This window comes from Copadichromis virginalis, linkage group LG23 (assembly GCF_057382275.1).
Source record: "Copadichromis virginalis isolate Kocher_CV1m ecotype Utaka linkage group LG23, C_Virginalis_male_GT1.1, whole genome shotgun sequence".
Classification (NCBI taxonomy): Eukaryota; Metazoa; Chordata; class Actinopteri; order Cichliformes; family Cichlidae; genus Copadichromis; species Copadichromis virginalis.
This window is the reverse complement of record NC_140639.1, coordinates 10762519-10782270: the sequence shown is the minus strand read 5'-3', so window position 1 is coordinate 10782270 and position 19752 is coordinate 10762519. Positions and strand designations below refer to the sequence as shown.

The window sequence follows — 19752 nt, the reverse complement described above, 5'->3', positions numbered from 1 at the left end:
GTTCTGCAGCTCCTCCCCCCTCCTCACCCTAAACACACCTGTCCACCTCCCACCTCCACTCTGCAAACCCGCCTCTGGCCTGGCGCTTCAATTATTGATGAGGCCTAAAGAAGAGTTCAAGCTCGGCTTTCTGTGACAGGACTTTTCAAACTATTCTCTTTGATCTGCTGAATACATTTTTTTTAGACTTTTGTCACAGAAACTTTGTCATTATTTTATTTAAGGACATCAAACCTCCTCAGAAATTATGTGAGGATTTTTTGCCTCTTATCAGCTGAGAAAAATAGAAACCATCAAACATTTTTTAATCATTTTACTCAATAAGGCGTCTGGTTTCTTTAGGATATATTTAATGAATCAGGAGTAACTGATTAAATAATTTCAGTTTTTTAAGTTTATTTGTTCTGACTTTGCCAACTTTTTTCTATTTGGCTTAAGTGTAAAGAACTGCATCGTCCGCATATAGCATCACGTGTCAGACGTATTTACACTGCAGCGAATAATAACAAGCCTGTTCAGTCGTTCTGTTTCCTCTACAATGTAGGATCTTCCTGACTCGTCAGGTGATTAAGTCACTTTGGGTCTGCTTTAAATTCAGAGATCACTGTGATTGTACAGGTTGTTAATTATATTTCAGTTTACATTTATTGATACAGAAGAACTGGATGAAACAACCTCAACATCCAGGGAAAAACAGAACGTCTCCATTCGCTAAAACCAGAGATGATTAGATAAGAATCCTGTCTGACAGAGCAGATATCAGTGATTCAAATTGATGCATTTATCAACACAGCACAGTTTTTTATAGGTAATTATTTTAAATTGCAAAATATTTTTTAAAAAAAAGCATTTGACTCGGTTTTATGAACTGTTGAAATCCGAAAAGTAATGTGCAGCTGATATATCACAAGTACTTTGGAGTAAAGAGTACATTTCTCTTTTTGCAGTAAAAACTACGACTATGAGTTCAGCCAGAGTTACAGTGAGAGGTTCTGAGATGAGTTCTTACTGAGGTCAACCTGCACTTCAATTCATGTGTTTAAGAAAGCAGCTGAAGCCAGAGAGCGGCACACATGCTCACAGTGGAGGAAGAGGAGGAGGAGGGGAGGAGGTCTCATGGTTTGCTATCTGTGCAGGACTGTAGCTAATAAAACTAAACTGGGCCTGAGGGGAAACGGCTGAACTTCCTGTAGCGGTGGTATTTATTTATTCGGAGGGTCCGTTTCAGGTCTCCAGAGTCAGCCGTAAACAAAGAAAACTCTCGTCCTTCTCCTCCTCCTCCTCGTTCGGGATCGCCTGCTTGACTCTGATTTATTTATAATTCCCTGAAACCACTCTGCGCTGCAACCCGATCGCTGCGAGCTTGTGAAAACGTCGCTTTTCCTCGAGATTTGCTAAAAAGGAAGTTCTCCTTCCCTACACCGTTTAATTCCAGCCCTCGGCCACGCACGCAAATAAATATCTTTCTACTTTAAACATACACGGGATCATTAATTTGGCCCATCTGTTCCCCGCTCTGCAGCACAAACACATTTGGCTCATGTTGCATTGATAAGTGGGACGCCGTGAGGAACACGATGAAACAAACAGATCTGACGGTTTGAATCTTTTTCACGCTCTGAGCGGCAGACGGAGGAGGCGCTCTGGAGGGAGCGCACGCACCGACGAGCAGGTTACTCCTGGAAACGGGAGGTCAGAGGTCGAGCCTCATTTAACTTCACCCCAGAGTCAAACGGTCAGAAAACACGGTTGCGTGCAGAGCGAAGGATAACATCAGCTGTGATGTACTCACAGGAAGTGATTTCAGTGGCTTTCTCGAGCTGCTCTCAGGACATCAACTTGAACAGTCATCGCATCAGGAAAGGTGACAGACTGAGAGCTGGACATGAATTTGACCACCGACAGTTAAACAGTTACTGTACTCTGCTGATGTTACAGTTGTAGTGTATGATGTGACGTCAGCCATAACCACAGCATCAGGCTCCAGAAGCACTCAGGTATAGAAAACAGAGTTTGGGTCAAAGTGAAACCGTTTAAAAAAAGCTCAGATTTCTTGGTCCCTCAGAGAAGTTATTTGACATTTAAGGCTCTTCAAGAACAAGCACCAGCGTACATCATTGAACTTTTACAGCCCTATGCCCCTAGTAGGTCCCTGAGGTCTTGTGATCAGGGCCTACTTGTTATTCAGTATACAAGACTGAAAACCAAGGGTGATAGAGCTTTTGCTACTGTGGCCGCCAGACTGTGGAATTCTCTTCCTCAGAACTTAAGATCTGCAGACTCAGTGATTACTTTTAAAAAACGGCTAAAAACACATCTTTTTAAAATTGCATTTTGTTAACTTTTGACTGTTTTTGTTTTATACCTTGTGAAGCACTTTGTGATCTTTTATCTAGAAATGTGCTATATAAATAAAATTTTACTTACTTACTTAGAAGTCGAGCTGAAAATAATGGGATGATTCGCGATCACGTGTGCAAAACAACAGAAATGATTTCTGATCCTGATCAGAAGTGTTTTTCCGTCGTGGATTAGCCACAACGTGTCGGCTGAAGTTTACACGTCCACAGGAATGATCGTTAGTTTAGATAATGCTTCAGGTAACGTATCAGGATGGCTGCCGAGTAGGAGAGGGGAGTGTCTAACAGTTACTGAACGTGACTGCAGTTCACTGTTGATCACCATGATGTTTTTAGTGACGGTTCTGGATCTGTGAGGGCTTCTTTGTGATTCATACTTTATGTCAAATTTTTTCATCAGGATGTGTTTTTGGGGGTTTTTGCCAGAAACCGAAAGGCCTGAATCTAACCCAGCAAGGACTAGCTGTATGAGGATGCTCCATCTTAAATCAGGTCAGGTCTCCTTAGTAAGAGGATGCTGCTGTAGCCTGGTCCATGGTTGATATAAAGTCCATCAGACTGGGATGTAGAAACGGTGATGGGGGGGCGATGCTGGAGCTTTCTTGACCTTTTATGTTGGTTTACATCCTCTGAAGGGGGTGAGGTCAGTCAGAGAGGAGTCCTCCCTCCTCTGAGCATTTCACAGCAGCTTTAATCCCTGAATCCCTGAATGAATGCGTTAATTTCAGTGTTATTACTGTTAACTGTCCTGTGAGAAATGGACGAGTCTCCACAGCAGAAACCTGAAACCTGAAAGAAGAAAAACAATGATGAAAAAGAGGGAAACGAACGACAGTTTGAGGCGGACAGCGTGATTAGCAGATCAGATCAGAGACGCTGCGCTGAGGCGGCACAGCTGTTGTTGGTGCGCGCCTCAGAAACAGCTGAGTGACACGTGAGGGCCGGCCCTCCAGAGGATACCAGACAGTTGTTGCTCGTTGCTGGAACATCTGGACGGCCGACCGAGAATTTGTCTCGCTCGCCTCTCGGCGACGGACGAGCTGGCGGCATAATTGTAATATTTGGGGAAAAGTTTGGAGGGAACTTGATTTAACCCTGAAGAAGGGAGTTTGGAAAGTGGCTTCAGGGCTGGAGGGGAATATTCACCCATCAGGAAGAGCTCAGATCAAACAGGAAATGACATCTGATTGGCCCTAAAGTTCTAAGAGATGAGAGAGGAGCTGGGATCAGCCTGGGAAAATATTTCATCTGCTCCAAGTTTAACACACCGGTAATGACCCAGCGCACAGAGGAGCGCAGAGTCCGCTCTCACTGACCAGATGGTGATTGGAGCTGTGGTAAAACGTCACGCTGTGGTTCTCGGTCTGCCACCTTCAAAAACCTGACGTTTGAATGCTGATGATTCACATGACAAACCGTCAGCGAGCTGACGAGCTGAGCGTGGTGGAGTCCAAGAATAAAAGCACAGAGGGGGACATGACCAGAATAATCCTCTAAAATCCAAACTAATAAACTAAAAATGAGAAGCTAACGAACCTTATGATGTTTGACGGTTTGAGTCCATGCCAGCTGTGCGCAGAGACCAGAGGTGTCAAGTGTGAGTATGACTCGCTGTGATGCAGACGAGCCTGTCTGCCAAATACGATTGGTTGGAAAGATGTTTCTGATGTTCCAACAACATTTGGGGAGTTTTTGATCCCAGACGTTTGAACACGTGAGCAATTTTTCACGTAACCCTGCAGACTGAGTTTTATCTGAAAAGTGATGAGTGTCCTCTGGATGTTTTGATCACTGTGTGTTTATTTAAAGTTGTCTTCCATAGGCCGGGCCAGATGTTGGGGTGTTTCTGTCATGCATGCGACGTAACTCAGTTTAAACATCTGTTTTAATTTAATGCAAGTTTCGTTTAACCAACAGAACACGAGCCACCTTTTACACAGCACAACACACCTGCTGTATAGGCCAGACCAAGGAGCCGACCCACAGGAAGCGTTTGCTAAAGACGGCGTGGTAGTATGAAACTGTTCCCCACAGCGCTGTCCGGTGGACGTCACAGGTACTGCACTCGGTGATCTGCTTCCTGTTTGTCCAAACGGAGCATGTCGAGTGTTTGTCATTGTTCCCGTAAGTGTGCGATGGCAGCCTGCTGACCTCAGCACATGTTAGCGACAAAGCGGCGTTGTTGTTGTGTGTCTCAGCCTGAAGCAGACAAACAGACAGATTCCCGTCCAGCTGCTGTAGCCATGAGAGTGTGTGTGTGTGGGGGGGGTGCGCGCGTCTCTCAGGCAGCTGTTTCGACCAGAGGCTCCATCATGAATATTCATGATACACCTATTCCCAGCAACCTGCAGCTGGACACATATACAGACACACACACACTCTGAATGATGGTAACAATGGTTATAAGAGCTCACCTGAGCCTCCTCCATCTCGTTCGTACTTTGAGTTTACCTTTAAAGCTCCATTACTTCAGTCTGAGCGTGCTCGTCAGGGCGTCACATCAACCTGTTGAAATCCACACATTAATGTTTTACTCGGGTCAGTTTTCTGTTACCTGAAGAGTTTGAATTTTGTGGGGTTTTTTCCTGGGTTTGTCTGTCAGGCTACACACAGGCTGGTGCTCTACTCTTTGATTAGTCAAGATAACCCTTCGACCCACACTGCACCATCATCATGTTAACATGGTGCTATTTCCATTTGTTGTTGTACACATTCCCCTGTGCTGTTGGAGATAGAAAAGCTGATAAATTGAGCTTTCAGGTTTATGATTTGAATTGGTTTCAGTCACTGGTTTGGTTTAGTTCCCCAGTCTCCATGTTTAGATTTAAGAAAATGCGACATTAACCACTGTAGGGTTTGCATGCACTTCTTCACTCAGCCACTAGAGGTCTCTGCAGACAATCCTGCTTTGTCAGCGCTTCTGTTTTTTTTATCTCAGTTATGCACACAAGCTTCCTTCAGTGGCCACCTCATCGTTTTTCACTGTGTTGGTGTGAAGTGATAAATATTAAAATTACATTGTGTAATATTTTTCATCACTAGTCAGTAGATTGCAGTCAACTGAGTTGTTTCTTTTAACCACTAATTTATAGGCATTATCTTAGCTAATGTAGCTGCTATAGGACAAACCTATAGATAGATCAAACACATTCAATTGAAACTGTATGCCATAACGGCCATGACCAGCCAGCATGTTTCTACAACTCTTTGTATTTTTTCCCTGTCAGTGGAAGGCTGTCAGTCCACTTTTTGCCTCAGCTGTCAATGGTGGGCGTAAAGCATCCACCTTTATCTACTCTGGAGGAGTCTGTAAAAAATGGAGTCAGAGAGCCAGAGAAGCTCTCTTCTGTGTGATTACAGCAACACTGAAGTGAGCTGCTGATTATATACAGAACTGTATGTATATAACTGCAGCCTTTTTTCTTAGCTACTCTTAGCAGCTGTTAGCTCCTGTTATGTGGTGCTAGCGACTGTCAACTACTGTTTGCTGCTGTTAGCTACTGTTAGTGGGTGTTAGGGAGCCCATCTTCGAAGTGTATCTAACATTATTGGACACTTAGTGATTAAACTCTCATACGGTGTGTCAATGTATCAAACTGTATCAGAGGGGAAGTGTGATCTTTTTGGACACTTGAGCCTGACATTAGCTGCTTTAAGGTTAGCTTGTAACCTGTTGTTGTTGTTTAACCGGCTCTTGTCAGCTGTCTGGAGATGGGAGGGTCACATGTCTCATCTGCTGACAATAAGTGAGTGTGACAGTATTGGGGAAAAAATGAACTTGTGCACATTTTCCAGTGATAGAGGCCTGACTTCAGGACATGACGCTTGAGGTGTGGACGAAGAGGACAAGGTTTTATTGTTTGATTGTGGTTTAGTGTCTTTTGTGAAAAGGAACCTGTCTCTGATTGTAAGACAGGTATGATGCTTTGCATCCTGAGTCTGAAGATGTAGACATGAATTTAAATGTTCCTCCACGGCAGGCGAACACCTATAACTTCTCTTTTCCTCCACCTTTGGCTCGGTACTCTGTGGTCTTCTGCCATCGGCAGAAGGCAAATGTCCTTCATGACCTGTGTATTCAAACATGGTGGGGGAGGATGTATGTCCTGTGTATTTTTTAATACAATAATTAGACATTTGTGAGAATGCATCAGTTTGTTGAACACATTAATCTCTGCATATTTATGAGTACACAATCCTTTTTATTTATTAAATAACCTCTTCAAATGACTGACTACACCTTTTGCCCAAACTGCCAGCAGCCAGTCAGTGTCGCCTCATTCATCGTGTCAAAGCACCAATGCAATGATGCTGAGGCCGGGGTGACATATCGATGAAGCGCTACGATACGACACCTGTGTCTCCTTCTGTCACGAATAACGGTGGGAGGCAACAGGCGAGGGCGTCAGCTGGCAGCGTGTGTGGGATCGGTCACAGCCAATAAAAACTGTGGAATAAATTTGCAGATGATGCTCTCTGCTGTGATGGCTGCGGTGTGAAATGCATGCTGGGAAGAACACATTTGAGTGTTAAAAGCTGTATCCATGAAAGTTTGATCCGCTCCTCGCTGCGTTTCCTGTGACTTCCTGTCTCACTTCGAGAGCAGGTGTCGTCATCGGAGTTGTGAACGGGCAGGAAGCGCATCTGATGTCACATCTTCGTTGTTCATCCTGTAACAGTTGAACAGGCGGCGGATGCTGCGAGGCACTTTAAGGTGGAGAGAAGAGTCTCTGAGTAAAGGAGGGAGTTAAGGTGGTATGAGGAAATTTGTGGATCTCCAGTTTCTAATAGTGGAAATCCCCCTCGCCTCCTCTCTCCTCCCTCTCCCTCTCACGGATTTTTGTCTCCCCCTCTGGCCCCAGTCAACCCAAAGAGGTGGCCTGGAGGAAGCAGAGGAGTAGGAGGAGAAAGAGGAGGCGCTGGCTGAAGAGAGAAAGCAGCCATGTGCTTCTTATTAAGCGCTGCGGAAATAAGTTCTGACCTGCTCACTCGGAGGGGGGCATAGAGGGGAGATGCAAGAGGTCAGAGAGAGGAGGTGAGGCGTGATGAGGAGACAATTACTGAGTTTAAAGTGGCACTGAGATGTGTTTAAGGTGGTCTGAAATCTGTGGGAGGTAGTTACGGTGATGTGAGACTAAAGGTTTTGTGTTCAGCAGCATTTTTATTAGGATTAACGTTGTCGGCAGGACTTAAGGAAGCATCTACTTCCTGTTTGGATTTCTGAGATTAGAAGATTACCTCCCGGTGGTCTGTGATGTCACTGTGTTGAAGGCGGTCTAGATCACCCCTGCACAGGTGTAGCGGACGGGCTAGCGTGGTACAGACTCTGGTCGGGTTAAAGTTTCCGACTCTGCATTGTTAACGAGCTGAAGATCGAACGTGACAAACACGCTTGGCCGGGCGCCCAGGTGTGAGCTCAGGTGCATGCATCATCCACAAACCTACATCATCTCCCCATGCTACACATATGGGAGGAGAGGTGGAGGTGGGAGGGGCCAGTGAGTGATGGCGTCCCTGCGTCCCACTTCCTCCCACAGCGTCCTTCATCATCCTCCCTCCCTGCTGTTGCCCCCCATGGTGGTCATCACTCTCCTCCACGCTGAGGTCACACACCTCTGAACCCACTCACACACACACACACACACACACACACACACACACACACACACACACACACACACACACTGGTCATGAAAGGAAGTCTCTCAGTAAATTTAGATAAAAACTGATTTGAGTGTTTGAGTTTGTGGTAAAAAGAGAAACTCTGAGGATGTGCAGAGACCCAATGAGCTGAAGGCTCGTATGGTCGTGATGTCGTGATGCGTCTCCGTTACCCTGTAAGGCCTTTGCTGTCAGTGCTTTCAGTACTGACCCCGAGAGCCCACAGTCCTGTTTTACAGACGTGGTAGAGTTCAAGTCTTGGTTTGACCTCCTCATCACTCACTGCTGCTCTCCCGGCATTAAAGAAAACACACAAAAGCCAGGTGCTGCTCTTAGATTCCTGTAAATGATTGCTTCATGCAATTAAAATGACAGAAATATGAAATAAAAACTAAAAACACCAAGTTAAAAACATAAAAGAGAAGGGCATTTAAAAATGCTCAGGACGTGAAAGAAACACAGTGGCATAAGAAAAGGCTGATAGTAGACTCGAGGAACAGGAAGTAGGAGCGAACCTCCTGTCAGGTCACATGTGAGTTTCTGCTGCAGAACTTTGAGCAGATCAAACATGTGATCGAGTTACGTCACACTCTGCTAACCTGCAGCTTCACGTGCTTGCTGGATTTACATGTGATTGAGGAGGCAGCGTGGTGCGAGGAGGTGATCACGGTCATGGTGTATTGTTGGAAGGAGGCGAGGTGGGCAGGAGTTACATCAGACGCTTCGTGTTCAGAGACAGAAATGACGGAGCATCTTTAACCTGAGCTCGTCTTCTGTGTTTGGAAATTAGATTTAAATGTGTTTCAGCTGCACCACATTTAAAGCTGAGGCGTGTGTGAAAGCGCCAGAAGAGCCGCCTTCTGCAGTTTGACCCTTCATCCTCTGACCTCCTCTCCTCTGTGTTCAGATCTTACTGTTGTAGTGCCCCTGAGCAGCCAGCAGAGGGCGCTGTTGCACTGTTGCACTTCCAGCTGTGATGTTTTTGGTCTTTCTCATTTTTTGGAATACAAAACTCTGTTTTTCTTCTTCTGCGATTTTCCTGTGAGTATCTGCAGTCAGCAGCTTCATGAGTTTCACACTACTCGTATGAAACCCAACACACACAGGCACACAGACACACTCACGTTTGTGCTAAATGAAGACATTAAAGGTGCGGGGGCCTCAGGAGGATTTTGGGGGAGCTTCGGCCACTGACAGCAGCACGTGTTGTGGGAAGATAACCGGCGGTGACGGCGCACAAAGCCGGCATCGAGCCGAGCAGAACGGCCGCAGCTCTCTGCCACCTTGGCGCTGTCGCTCCACGTTAGTCACACCGCAGGAGACGGGGGCCCGGCCTCCCGACCACCGCCGAGGGCCACAAAAGGCTGAGCGCCACTCCTGTCTGCATGCCCCCGTCCCTGTCAGGAGAAAGAGTGAGACAGGGTGAGAGAACGGTGTGGGAACGAGTGGCCTAAACCAGCCACTGAGGCATGAAATGGGCGCGAGTCAAGACAAAGCTGGAAAAAAGACTTAACACAAAAAAAGTGCAAAAAGAAAAATCAACATTAATTGAAGAGAAAAAAAGTTCAGTTTTAAAGTTTAAACAAAATCACGTCAAAGTCCTTCAGACTCTCGTATTTTACCTTTAACTTGTTCCCGTTTGGCTGTTGGACCCCTGTGATCTTCCTGAGCGCCCCTGATGGGGCCCTGAACCACCGTTTAAGTCACAAACAGACTCTGTTTTCTCTCATCGCACAAAAGCAGGTTTAAAAAAATCAAAGAACGCACCACATCTAACCAGCTTCTGCTTTATAATCTCATCATTTTAATTAAAGCAGCGTGTGCATTGGCTCCCCCGGCACCCGTGTGTGTGTGTCTTTCCAGCTGTGTCTCCCGTGTTTATGTGAACAGCTGGCAGGTCTCTGTTGTTCTCACATTGTGTGTTGGGGCGTGGGAGGGGGCGTGTGTGTGTGTGTGTGTGTGTGTGTGTGTGTTCAGGTGAGTTCCCTCCATTAGAAACACAACAAGCTGATCAGGGGCACGTCTGCTGAACGCTGATCAATATGATTACTGATCAGTTTTTGTGCATTTTTAAAAATGAAATCAACATTTTGTAATTTCATTCTTGAACATAAACAGATGATTTAAATTAAAACTTTATTTAAAACATGTTTTGTAATTCAAGCTACGAGAAAAAAAAAACTTCAGAGGATGAGATAAACGTCAGCACAGCGAGGGCTGCATAAATGAGACTGTCACATGAATACAAATGGTGTGAACTGATGCAGTAATCCACTGGATTATTAAAATCTGTAATCTGAATCCTTTTGATCTTTTCCAGATCAAGCAGTGAAAAATGAACGACTTCTCAATAAGATTCATTTATGGCTGAAATTTTCTCTTTAAACATTTGAAAACATTTTCAAATAAAATCACAATTTCACATGTTTAAAGTTCACTTTCACATCATCATATTTTAGACTAGTAATCTAAATCTAATGCAGTAATCTGTAATATTTATGTGCCTCGTCTGGGTTTAAACTTGCGCATGTACGGAGGAGCAAATCTGCCAAAATCAGACATGTGACTGAACGGATCAGTAAAACTTCATGTGCAATAACAAGAAATCCCAATAAACTAAAAAATCAAATGTAATTTATAAAACTGATGTTTGGGCTTGAATTTGCTCCTAAAATTTGTTTTCTTTCTTTTGATTTTGATTATTAATATTTACAAATCTGTATTCCTGTTGTGAGCCTGGTATCGACCAACATAAGAAGAAAGATATACGCGTCAAAAGGTAAAAATAAAAAGGAAATACAAATCAATGTGAACGTGAAAGAGAAATCAAATATATTTGAAACAGAAACAGGAGAAAAATCTTCATCTTCACACAGAGAAAACTTCACTTCTCAAATGTAAAGATCAGGACACAGATACTCGGACGCGCTCAAAGCTGATGAAACACCGTAATGTGTGATGAGTGCGATCATATCGCACGGTGTTCGTGTCTGCAGGAGCTTGGGCCCTCTCTCATTGACCCCACTTCTCTTCACGGGGAACCTCGAAACTGCTGTGCGTCTGTCTGTCAAGGTGACCCCAGCGGGAGGCCTGATTTTCTGACTGGTTTCACTGGCTGTGCTGGTTTGCAGACTGGTTTCCTGGCAGAGAGGAGACAGAAGGAGGCGCGGGGGGGTTGTTGTTGTGTTTTTATTTTTTTCGGGGGGGGGGGGCAGCATATGCCCGGCTCTGCTGCCAGCCTGCCTGCGCTCCCCATCATCTCGCCTGCAGGCTTCCTTCTTCCTCTCAAAGCAGGCAGAAGATTTTTTGGGCGCCCCGTCAGGTTTGGGTCCTGCTGAAACCTGGAGTGCGTGGGCAATCTGCTGCTGAGGGAAGAGCGAGGCATTAACGTGTGTGTGTGTGTGGTTTAGGTTTGTAAGACAGAAAGAAAAAGAGACAAAGAAGAATCTGAGGAGCTTGTCTCTTGTCGGGGTTGACCTCTGACCCCTCACTGCTTTCCCTTCAGCGCTTCACCAGATATTTTCGTTAGCTTGTATAATGTGAAACTTTCTCCTCGACTCAATCCATAAACCGAGCCGAGGGTTTCCAACCACACACACACACACACACACACACACACACACACACACACACACACACGCTCTCTGAGGGAGGCCGGAGGTGAGTCTAGGAGGATTTTCTCTCGTTCGTACCGAACCGCTAACTCGACTCGTCCTCCGGCCCTCGCAGCGCTTCATCTTGTTTATGTTAACGCTCCCGTCGGGCTGGACGGAGGCACGGGTCACCTCATAATCCTCTGAAGTCTGCTGCGTCTTTGCCACACCGGGTGAGACGGGGCATGATCAAGCATGCTCAGTACCGCAAACAAGTCTGGGTTTAAATAATCCCAACTCTGAGATCGGCTCAGGGGAAACACAAAGATGGGTGAAGACGTGCTATTTCTTATATTTTGCAAACTTTGTAGTTCAGTGTGTTACTGTTCATGTTGTCCTGTAACCACAGGATTAATAAAATATTCTGATTCTGATAAAAGATGCTGTTCCACAGATGGGTGGTAAAGTTTAAATCCTCCTTCACGTTCTCCAAAGCTGTCCAGCGGGCCGATTCTGGCCTCTGGGCCTTGTTTGACAGCACTGCTGTACTATGGATGTGTTTGCTGTTTCTGACATTCTTACAAGTCTAATTAACCCGACTCCTCGCTGTCCTTCATGTAGAGAAGAAGCTGGCGTTAAAACCAGATGTGCACACCTGTAATCAAGCCCGCAGCAGCGATCAGGCGCTGCTCTGGTGTCAGGGAGCGTTTGTGTGGCTGCGTTTGTTTCTCAAGTCGTCAAGTGTGTATTTGTTCAGTCGTGATCAAGTTTCACTGTTTCACATTTTCCTCCATCAGCCGGGTTTCTGCCCGTGTGTATGTGTGAGTCTGTGTGTGTGAGCTGATTGACGCTGAAACCAGCAGAAACTGTTTGTGTGGGGATGCTGGCGAACGGCTCCATTTGTGTCTGTGTGTAAACTCAAAGTAATCGGGGTGGTGCTGCTCTAAATAATGCTGCGCAATGGCATATGTGTCTAACACGTGCTACACACACACACACACACACACACACACACACACGGGCTCATCAATGAAAGTCGGTCAGAGGGTGGGGGGGTTCCGGCCTCTCCCCATGCTCTGCCAGGCCATCTGTTCCTCTTGCCTGCCTCTCACCACACAACTGCCTTCCTGTTTCATCCTACACACACACACACACACACACACACACACACGCATGCACAGACACACACAGTAGTCAGTAGAAAAAGGAGTTAAGTGTGTGTGAGGTGAGGTTGTCATCATAGCGATGATATTCTGACGTTCATGGAATTATTTTATGGTTTGTTTTCAAACTGTAAACAGAGCCCCACCCACACCGCCAAGGTCAGCGTCAAATGGGCGCTTCATTTTCCAGTAGCCATAAACACCTTCGGCGAGCAGACAGAGCAGCCGCAGTAACACTCTCCGCTGATCCCGGTCCGATCTTGCTCTCCCCTGATCCTGATCCAATCTCCCGGTCCGATCTCGCGGTTTGGTCTTGCTCTCACTCTCATTCACGTTCACTGTTATTTGAGACATGCATGTTTCAGATGCCCCTTTTGCGCCTCTTGCAGACGTGAAACTACGAATCTGCGGTCAGGCCCTCCCTGCGGTAGAAGTACGAGAGGACTGAAGGAGGGTTTGGATTTTTCTGACCTTGCGATTTAAAGTCTCAGATTGCGATTACTGAGGTCGTCAGAGAGCAGCGTGATGCAGCTGACGGACCCCCGTGTTAGGTCTGTACCTGCCACCTTCGTGCAGGCCGCCGGGGGCCCAACAGGTGAACAACACGGGTCCTGTGTGAAAATGTACCGGAACATGAAAAACGCCTTTCTGCTTAATCCTGAGCCCTCATTCAGCCAGTCACAACCAGAGCTTTATCCACACCTGAGCAGCTCTGCCCGACATTCACACTCGTGCAGGTGTGTTGAGGCTAGCTCAGGGTCCGCTATCTTCTCCCAGGAGGAGCCGGGGATCAATCCAGGTCTACCTGAGCCTCCGGGGCTCCATGGATGGGGTGGCAGTTAAAGGTGGAGATCAAAGCTGGCTCCAGAGATGTAGAATCTCAGCGCCTCGTTTATCCTACTATTGGACCCTCAGCAGCTGCTGCTGTTAAACTCTAACAACAGAGCTTCTGCTGCAAATGCCACATCAGGCCCAGATGTGTGTGCTGATGTGACTGTCGTTGACGGCGATGATGCTCCTGTTCACTGTCTGAACGACGGTTCTCTCTGACTCGTGTCATGGATCCAAAGAAATAAGGGAGAACCGAGGCTGTGACACAGCTCTGCTCAGCAGCTGCTGCAGATGTTCTCAGAGGGCCTCCACTCTTCTTCCTGTCCTAAACAATCTAACCTCTCCTCTTCTGTTCTCCAGCTTTGATCTACACCTCCTCGCTGTAACGCTCCTCCTCATCTGTGGCCTCCCTGCGCTCATATTTTTATTATCACTCATTTCTAAGGTTTTGGGACTAAAATCAAGCGTTTTGGGGTTTGGAGATGTAAAAATTGATTAATGATCAGCTGATCGGCAGAGATGATGGCCGATGATCAGCTGCTTCAACGTCTCAGATCCACAAAGAAAACAAATGAGAAGCATCCCTCCTCCTCCTCTTCTTGCTTTTCTGACCTTATTCTTCCTCCCCATCGCTCCGTGCTTCCTCTCCCCTTCTGTCCTTCTCCCCCTCCTCCCTTGTTTTCCTCCCTCTCTCTCTGGTTGTGCGAGCTTGGCTGCGGCTTGGTTTCAGGCCTGGTTCTGTTGGCTGGTCTCCAGCCTGGCAGCAGCTCAGTGGGAGCAGGTGGAGGAGCCCCCGTCCACCCATCACACACACAGGCACACACATGCACACAAACACTCACTCACAGACACAGAGAAACACACACTTTGTATTTTTTAGCCCAAACTGCCGCCGACATCAGCCCGTCTCCATGGTGACGTCCATGTCGAGTTTTTGGATTTCTGCTCACGTCTGATTGGCTGGTTGGTGGCGTCCCCCCCATCATCTTCTGACCCGTTCCAGTCTTGCGTTGCACTGCAGAAACAAACAGACAAAAAACTGAATCTTTATTTAAACAGCGCTCCGTTAAAGATGAAGGAGCCGATCGGCTGATTGGCCGCTCTCTGAGGGGTGGAAATGTAATTGGAGTCTCGGCCCTGGTTACACGGGTTATAATCTGTTACCACGACAACCACCCAGCACTTCACAACGCTGCGCTGACATTCAGGGGAGCGTCCTGTCGTCACAAACATCCCCATGACATCAAATTCTCCGAGCGCTGCAGGCCTATCGTTCTGTGGTCGTTTGACCTTTAACCTTCCAGGAACGTTCCCTGAGGGACATTTCTATCATTTCAAACGTTTTCTTGAAAATGCCGTCCGAAATTGTGGAAGGCGCTGGCGGAACGTTCCAGCTCGCTTCCTTCTGTTGTTCTGTTAGGACAGAAGTAGTTCCACAACTTTTTACTGAAATGGCAGCTCAGTGGCGTCCAAAAAAATGTCACTGCAGGAAATCACCACTGATTGGCAGAAGCAGGTGGGGTCAGATTGCAAACACAGACGGCTTCATGCACCCTCCCAAAAGACTTCAAATGAATCTTTTTACTACTGGTGTTGTGGAAATTTATTTCAGGCTTTGAAGTTTTACTCTTTTGTTTTTGTCTCCAATGTTTTTACTTTTTATTTACTAAAATGAACTAATCAAAATCAGATCTTCAGCTTTTGTTGAATCAGAGAATTTATCAAAGTTTCTCCCTTAGATCCTGTAAAATGAACACACACACACACACACACACACACACACACACACACACACACACAAATATTCATATACACACACACAAAAACACACACACACTCACACACATACATGTCTGGTTTGCTATCCTTGTGGGGACATCCCATTGACATAATGTTTTCCCTAGCCGCTTACCCTAACCATCAAAAATGAATGCCTAACCCTAACCCTTACCCTAAACCTAACCATAACCCAATTGTAACCCTGACACTAAAACCACATTTTGAGTGTGAAAAATGCCTTTCAATTTCAGATTTTGGTCCCCACCAAGATAGTAAGAATTCATACACACACAAACAAACACACACAGACACACACACAGGCTACAGGCTGCTGTAGTGTCGGTGAGTCTCCTCTAGATGGCGCCTCAGGCTGCTTTTCTGCCAATGCTGCCTGATGAGGCAGAGAAATATGAGCCCTGTGACACTCAGCAGGCGTTCACTTGCACCTTAAACATCCGATCATCACTTCATCACATGTGGTCACTTAAAGCTCCGCCCTCTTCTGCTTCTGATTGTCTGACAGGTGATTACACCTGTGCTGTCTGAGGTGCTCTTTGGAAGGTTTAAAAAAACTTGTCCTCTCTTTTAAATAATAATTAAAAAGCTATGAAAAATTAGAAAGGCAGAAAGCACCGTCTTCCTCCCATAGTTCAGTCACCTGTTGTCCCTTCAGGTGAGGGCATACCTGATTTGCCCAGGTGTTTTCAGGTGAGTGACGTGCTCTTTATGAATGCTGTGTGCGCTCCATGGTGGCAGCTTTGTGCTGCAGAATCAGTGCTCTGTGCAGGAAAGGACTGAGAAAGTGGAACATTTGAGTCTTTGATTGGTTCATGGTGATGCTTTTCTCTCCTTCGGTGAAAGTGGATTTGCTCTTCGCTGCGGTCGCCTTCATGGTCGCTATCAGAAGTGATTCTACATGTGATTCTTTGGCTCCGAGGTGCTGGCTGGTGGAACAGGACTGATGCTTCTCAGGATGCTTAATGAGTCCGACTGAGAGAGCAGGAACCGTGAGGCGAACTCAGGCTTTATATATTGTCCAGAACAAATAAAAGTTTTGAGCATCTGTGATTGGTCCATCTGATCATCTGCCTGTAGTTCAGGATGTGAGGCCTGACGGATGAGTTCTTGTTGACATAAGGTGAGGCTCGGAGCGAGGGAACGTGAACGCTTGTTAAACCTGAAGCTGGAGCTCAGATCATGGCGCATCTGCTGGAAACGATGAAACGGGAGCAGGATGTCCTGCTGTGAATTCCACATTAAGATTATTGGTCATATCAAAAAGCTGGTTTAATTGCTCTAATCTAATTACCGTCTCTGTGTGCCGACCTTCATTCAGAGCCGCTGTTTGACCGCCCGATAACGAGCAGCCTCAGACGTGTTTGAGCCAAAGTAAATGTGCAGATTGTCTTGTTAAATCACGGCGCCGCTCCTTCTATTAACATAAAAGCTTCTGTTCATTAACCTCGGACGACTCGCCGCTCGGGTCCAGCCCGCGGGAGCACGCAGCTGCTTCACTAGGCAGACGTCACGGCTTCCTCCACATCCTCTGAGACCATCATGAGCCTGCAGAAGGAAGTGACGTCAGCACATCTCCCACCTGCTTCACCAGCCACCAGCACTGAGCTGGAAACATCTTGGGATCACAAAACACTTCCATATATACAGTGATCCTGACTTCACGAGAGTTCCTCACAACAAACAAACAAACAAATAAAAACAGCCTGACGAAGGAGCCGCTGAAGTGTCTCAGTTAGCCAGACCAACCCCTTTCTGTCCTAATTATTGATTTATAATAGTCTTTGTGGTCATACCTGACTCACCTTTGTAATGGTGCATACGGCGTGTAATCTGTAATCTGAGTAATCCAAACCTGCTTTTATCCTTCGTGGACTCTGACAATCAGATCAGAATGATTGATTATTGATTGATTACAGCTGTGATGTTTCATCTGAGACAGACTTGTCGTGACGCAGCGTCCTCTGATTGGATGATAAAAGAACCGTGCGTGTGTGTCTGAGTTCAAAGAAGATAACCTGAGTGAATTTCTGCTGCTGCTGATGTTGATGGCGATGACGATGATTATGAGGTGTGATCTGATTGGTTCGTTCTTGTGTTGTTGTGTTTAAACAGAAGGTCCTGTTGTGGCTCCACCCACTGATGTTCCTGCAGGTTGGTCACCTGAGGGGCTGTGTGTGGACAGGTGGAGGCTGGTGCTGATTGGACTGCTGTATGGGTTTATGGTGGGTCTGTGCGTCTCCGTGGTGATTCAGCGTCGGTTTGATGGTACTGTCGGGACCGTCGGAGCGTCTGCAGCTTTATGTAGGCTTTATTGAATCTTGTAGATGCTCCTGCAGGATCTCCACAGACTAATATCCCCGTAAAGCCGTTTACAGACTCTCTGAGTGCCTCGGGTGACTCCGGCCGCCTTCCTTCAGACCTGTGAACTTCCTGCAGGTGTGAGGCTTTAGCATCACAAACAGCTTTTCAGATATTTTATCAGATCACCCCAGACACTCCTCACAGTAAACGGCAGGATCTGACCTTTAACCTTTCAAAGCGGTTCTGTGTGTCATCATCCTTCTTCCTGTTCAGGTGGAACAGGTAGAGCCTGCAGCGCACAGAGGCACGGAGCCGCAAACGGACGAGCTTTCAGGAATCAGTTGTTTCTGATGGCGGCTGATCCAGAGTCAGTGTGAAGCAGAGGATGGTGGAAGTGGTGGTGGTGCCGGGTGTGTGATGGATCTCAGAGTAGCGTGATGCTGAAAATGAAGATGCACACATGTGAACAATGAGACACCTGTGGTGAAGAGGGCGGGTCCATACTCGTCCATTTGTCTGTTTTCCTCATTTCTACTGCGGGAAACAATAACTGAACACCTGTGGGAGCAAAACACAAAAATATCTAAAAACAAGTCAAACACGGAATTTAAAAAAAAAGATGAAGGTCAACAGCTGTTTACACTCAACTCAGGAAACAGGTCGGAGGTCACAGAGCTTTACATAAAGAACAGCTGATTGGCAACATATCTGATCACACACACATTATATAAGTGTGTGCGTGTGTGTGTGTTATGTAAAGTAGAGCTGAGCTCATTTCTCCTCATAATAATAATAATAATAATAATAATAATAATAATAATAATAATAATAATAATAATTTGAGGAGGGCTTTGGAGGCTCCTGCTGTCTGGAGGAGAAGAAAAAATTTCAGCGGTTTGTTTTTATTTTTATTGTTTTTATTTGTATTTATTTGTGTCTATTTGCATTTACTTGTATTTATTTGTGTTTATTTGTATTATTTCTGTGTAATTGTGCGTACTGTTTGTGTGTATTTGTGTGTTTGTATCATTTCTATTTATTTTTGTGTTTGCATATTATTTGTATTTAGTTGTGTTTATTTGTATTATTTCTGTGTGCTTGTGTCTTTGTGTTTATTATTTGTGTGTGTTCATATTTATTTGTGTGTTTGTGTATTATTTGTGTTTATTTTTATTATTTCTGTGTATTTCTTTGTGTGTCTTCGTGTGTATTTCTGTGTACTTTTGTGTCTTTGTGTTCATTATTCGTGTGTGTTGTGTGTGTTTTGCCCGGGGCCCCTGAGTGCCGTGCCCCTGCCCCCTGTGCGGGAAGACCCCGGGGCAGAATCAGGGAGCAGAACTGCGCAGCTGCAGCTCGGAGTTCCGACCCAAACTGCCCCCGCTCCCCCGCCCGCGCTGTTTTCGCCGGTCACGTGAGCCTCCAAGTTTTCAGCCCGTCCCGGTGATACCGATCAGTGAGTCCGTGGTCGGGTTCACGCGAGGAGCATCCAGCAGCTCATCCGCGCGCGCACGCACGCACGCACGCACGCACGCAGCGGAGGCTCGAGGAGCGGGTGTGAGCGCGCGGACGCTGCAGTCCGGAGGTTCCGGAGCTCAGGCCGGAGCGGGCGCGCTCTCTCCGCGTGCCCGCCGCACCGAGCAGCCTCAGCGCCGCAAGCCGGCCACAGCGCACCGCAGGGCGGACGGACATGCTGCCGGGGGCCGCCTCGCGCCGCGGCCGCGCGGAGCTGTGAGCGCGCTCTCGGCGCCGTTACCGGGGATGGTGTCGGGCTGCGGAGCGGAGACGGCGGGGTCAAAGTTCGGCGGCTGCTCCTCGCGCACGCACGCACGCACACACGCGGGGCCGGAGTTCCAGTAAGAGCCCCGCGCACGCGCAGCCGCTCTCATAAACGCAGCGCAGCTCGCGGGCGGCGGACGGAGGACGGACATGTACTCTCCGCTGTGCCTCACGCAGGTCAGTCACACTTTCTGCACTTTTCACGCACTTTGTCCGTGGCCGTGCGCGCGGCTGTGCGCGCGGCACACGCCGCTTGGAGCTCCGGCGGCT

General features: G+C 46.9%; 1 protein-coding gene across 7 annotated transcripts in view; it reads left to right on the top strand.

Annotated features, from left to right (window-relative positions):
- The window catches only part of nfia (nuclear factor I/A), a 150580-nt gene that overhangs the window by 21800 nt on the left and 109028 nt on the right, over positions 1 to 19752 (top strand). The window contains exon 1 of one of the 7 annotated variants that reach the window (XM_085449404.1): positions 19060 to 19659. The exons of 5 other annotated variants lie outside the window; for them this stretch is intronic. In XM_085449404.1, the coding sequence (XP_085305530.1) occupies positions 19633 to 19659 (27 nt within the window). In that variant the 5' untranslated portion in view covers positions 19060 to 19632. Of the gene's footprint in view, positions 1 to 19059; positions 19660 to 19752 lie in introns of those variants that run through there. One more of the 7 variants, XM_085449407.1, reaches the window with a different exon arrangement.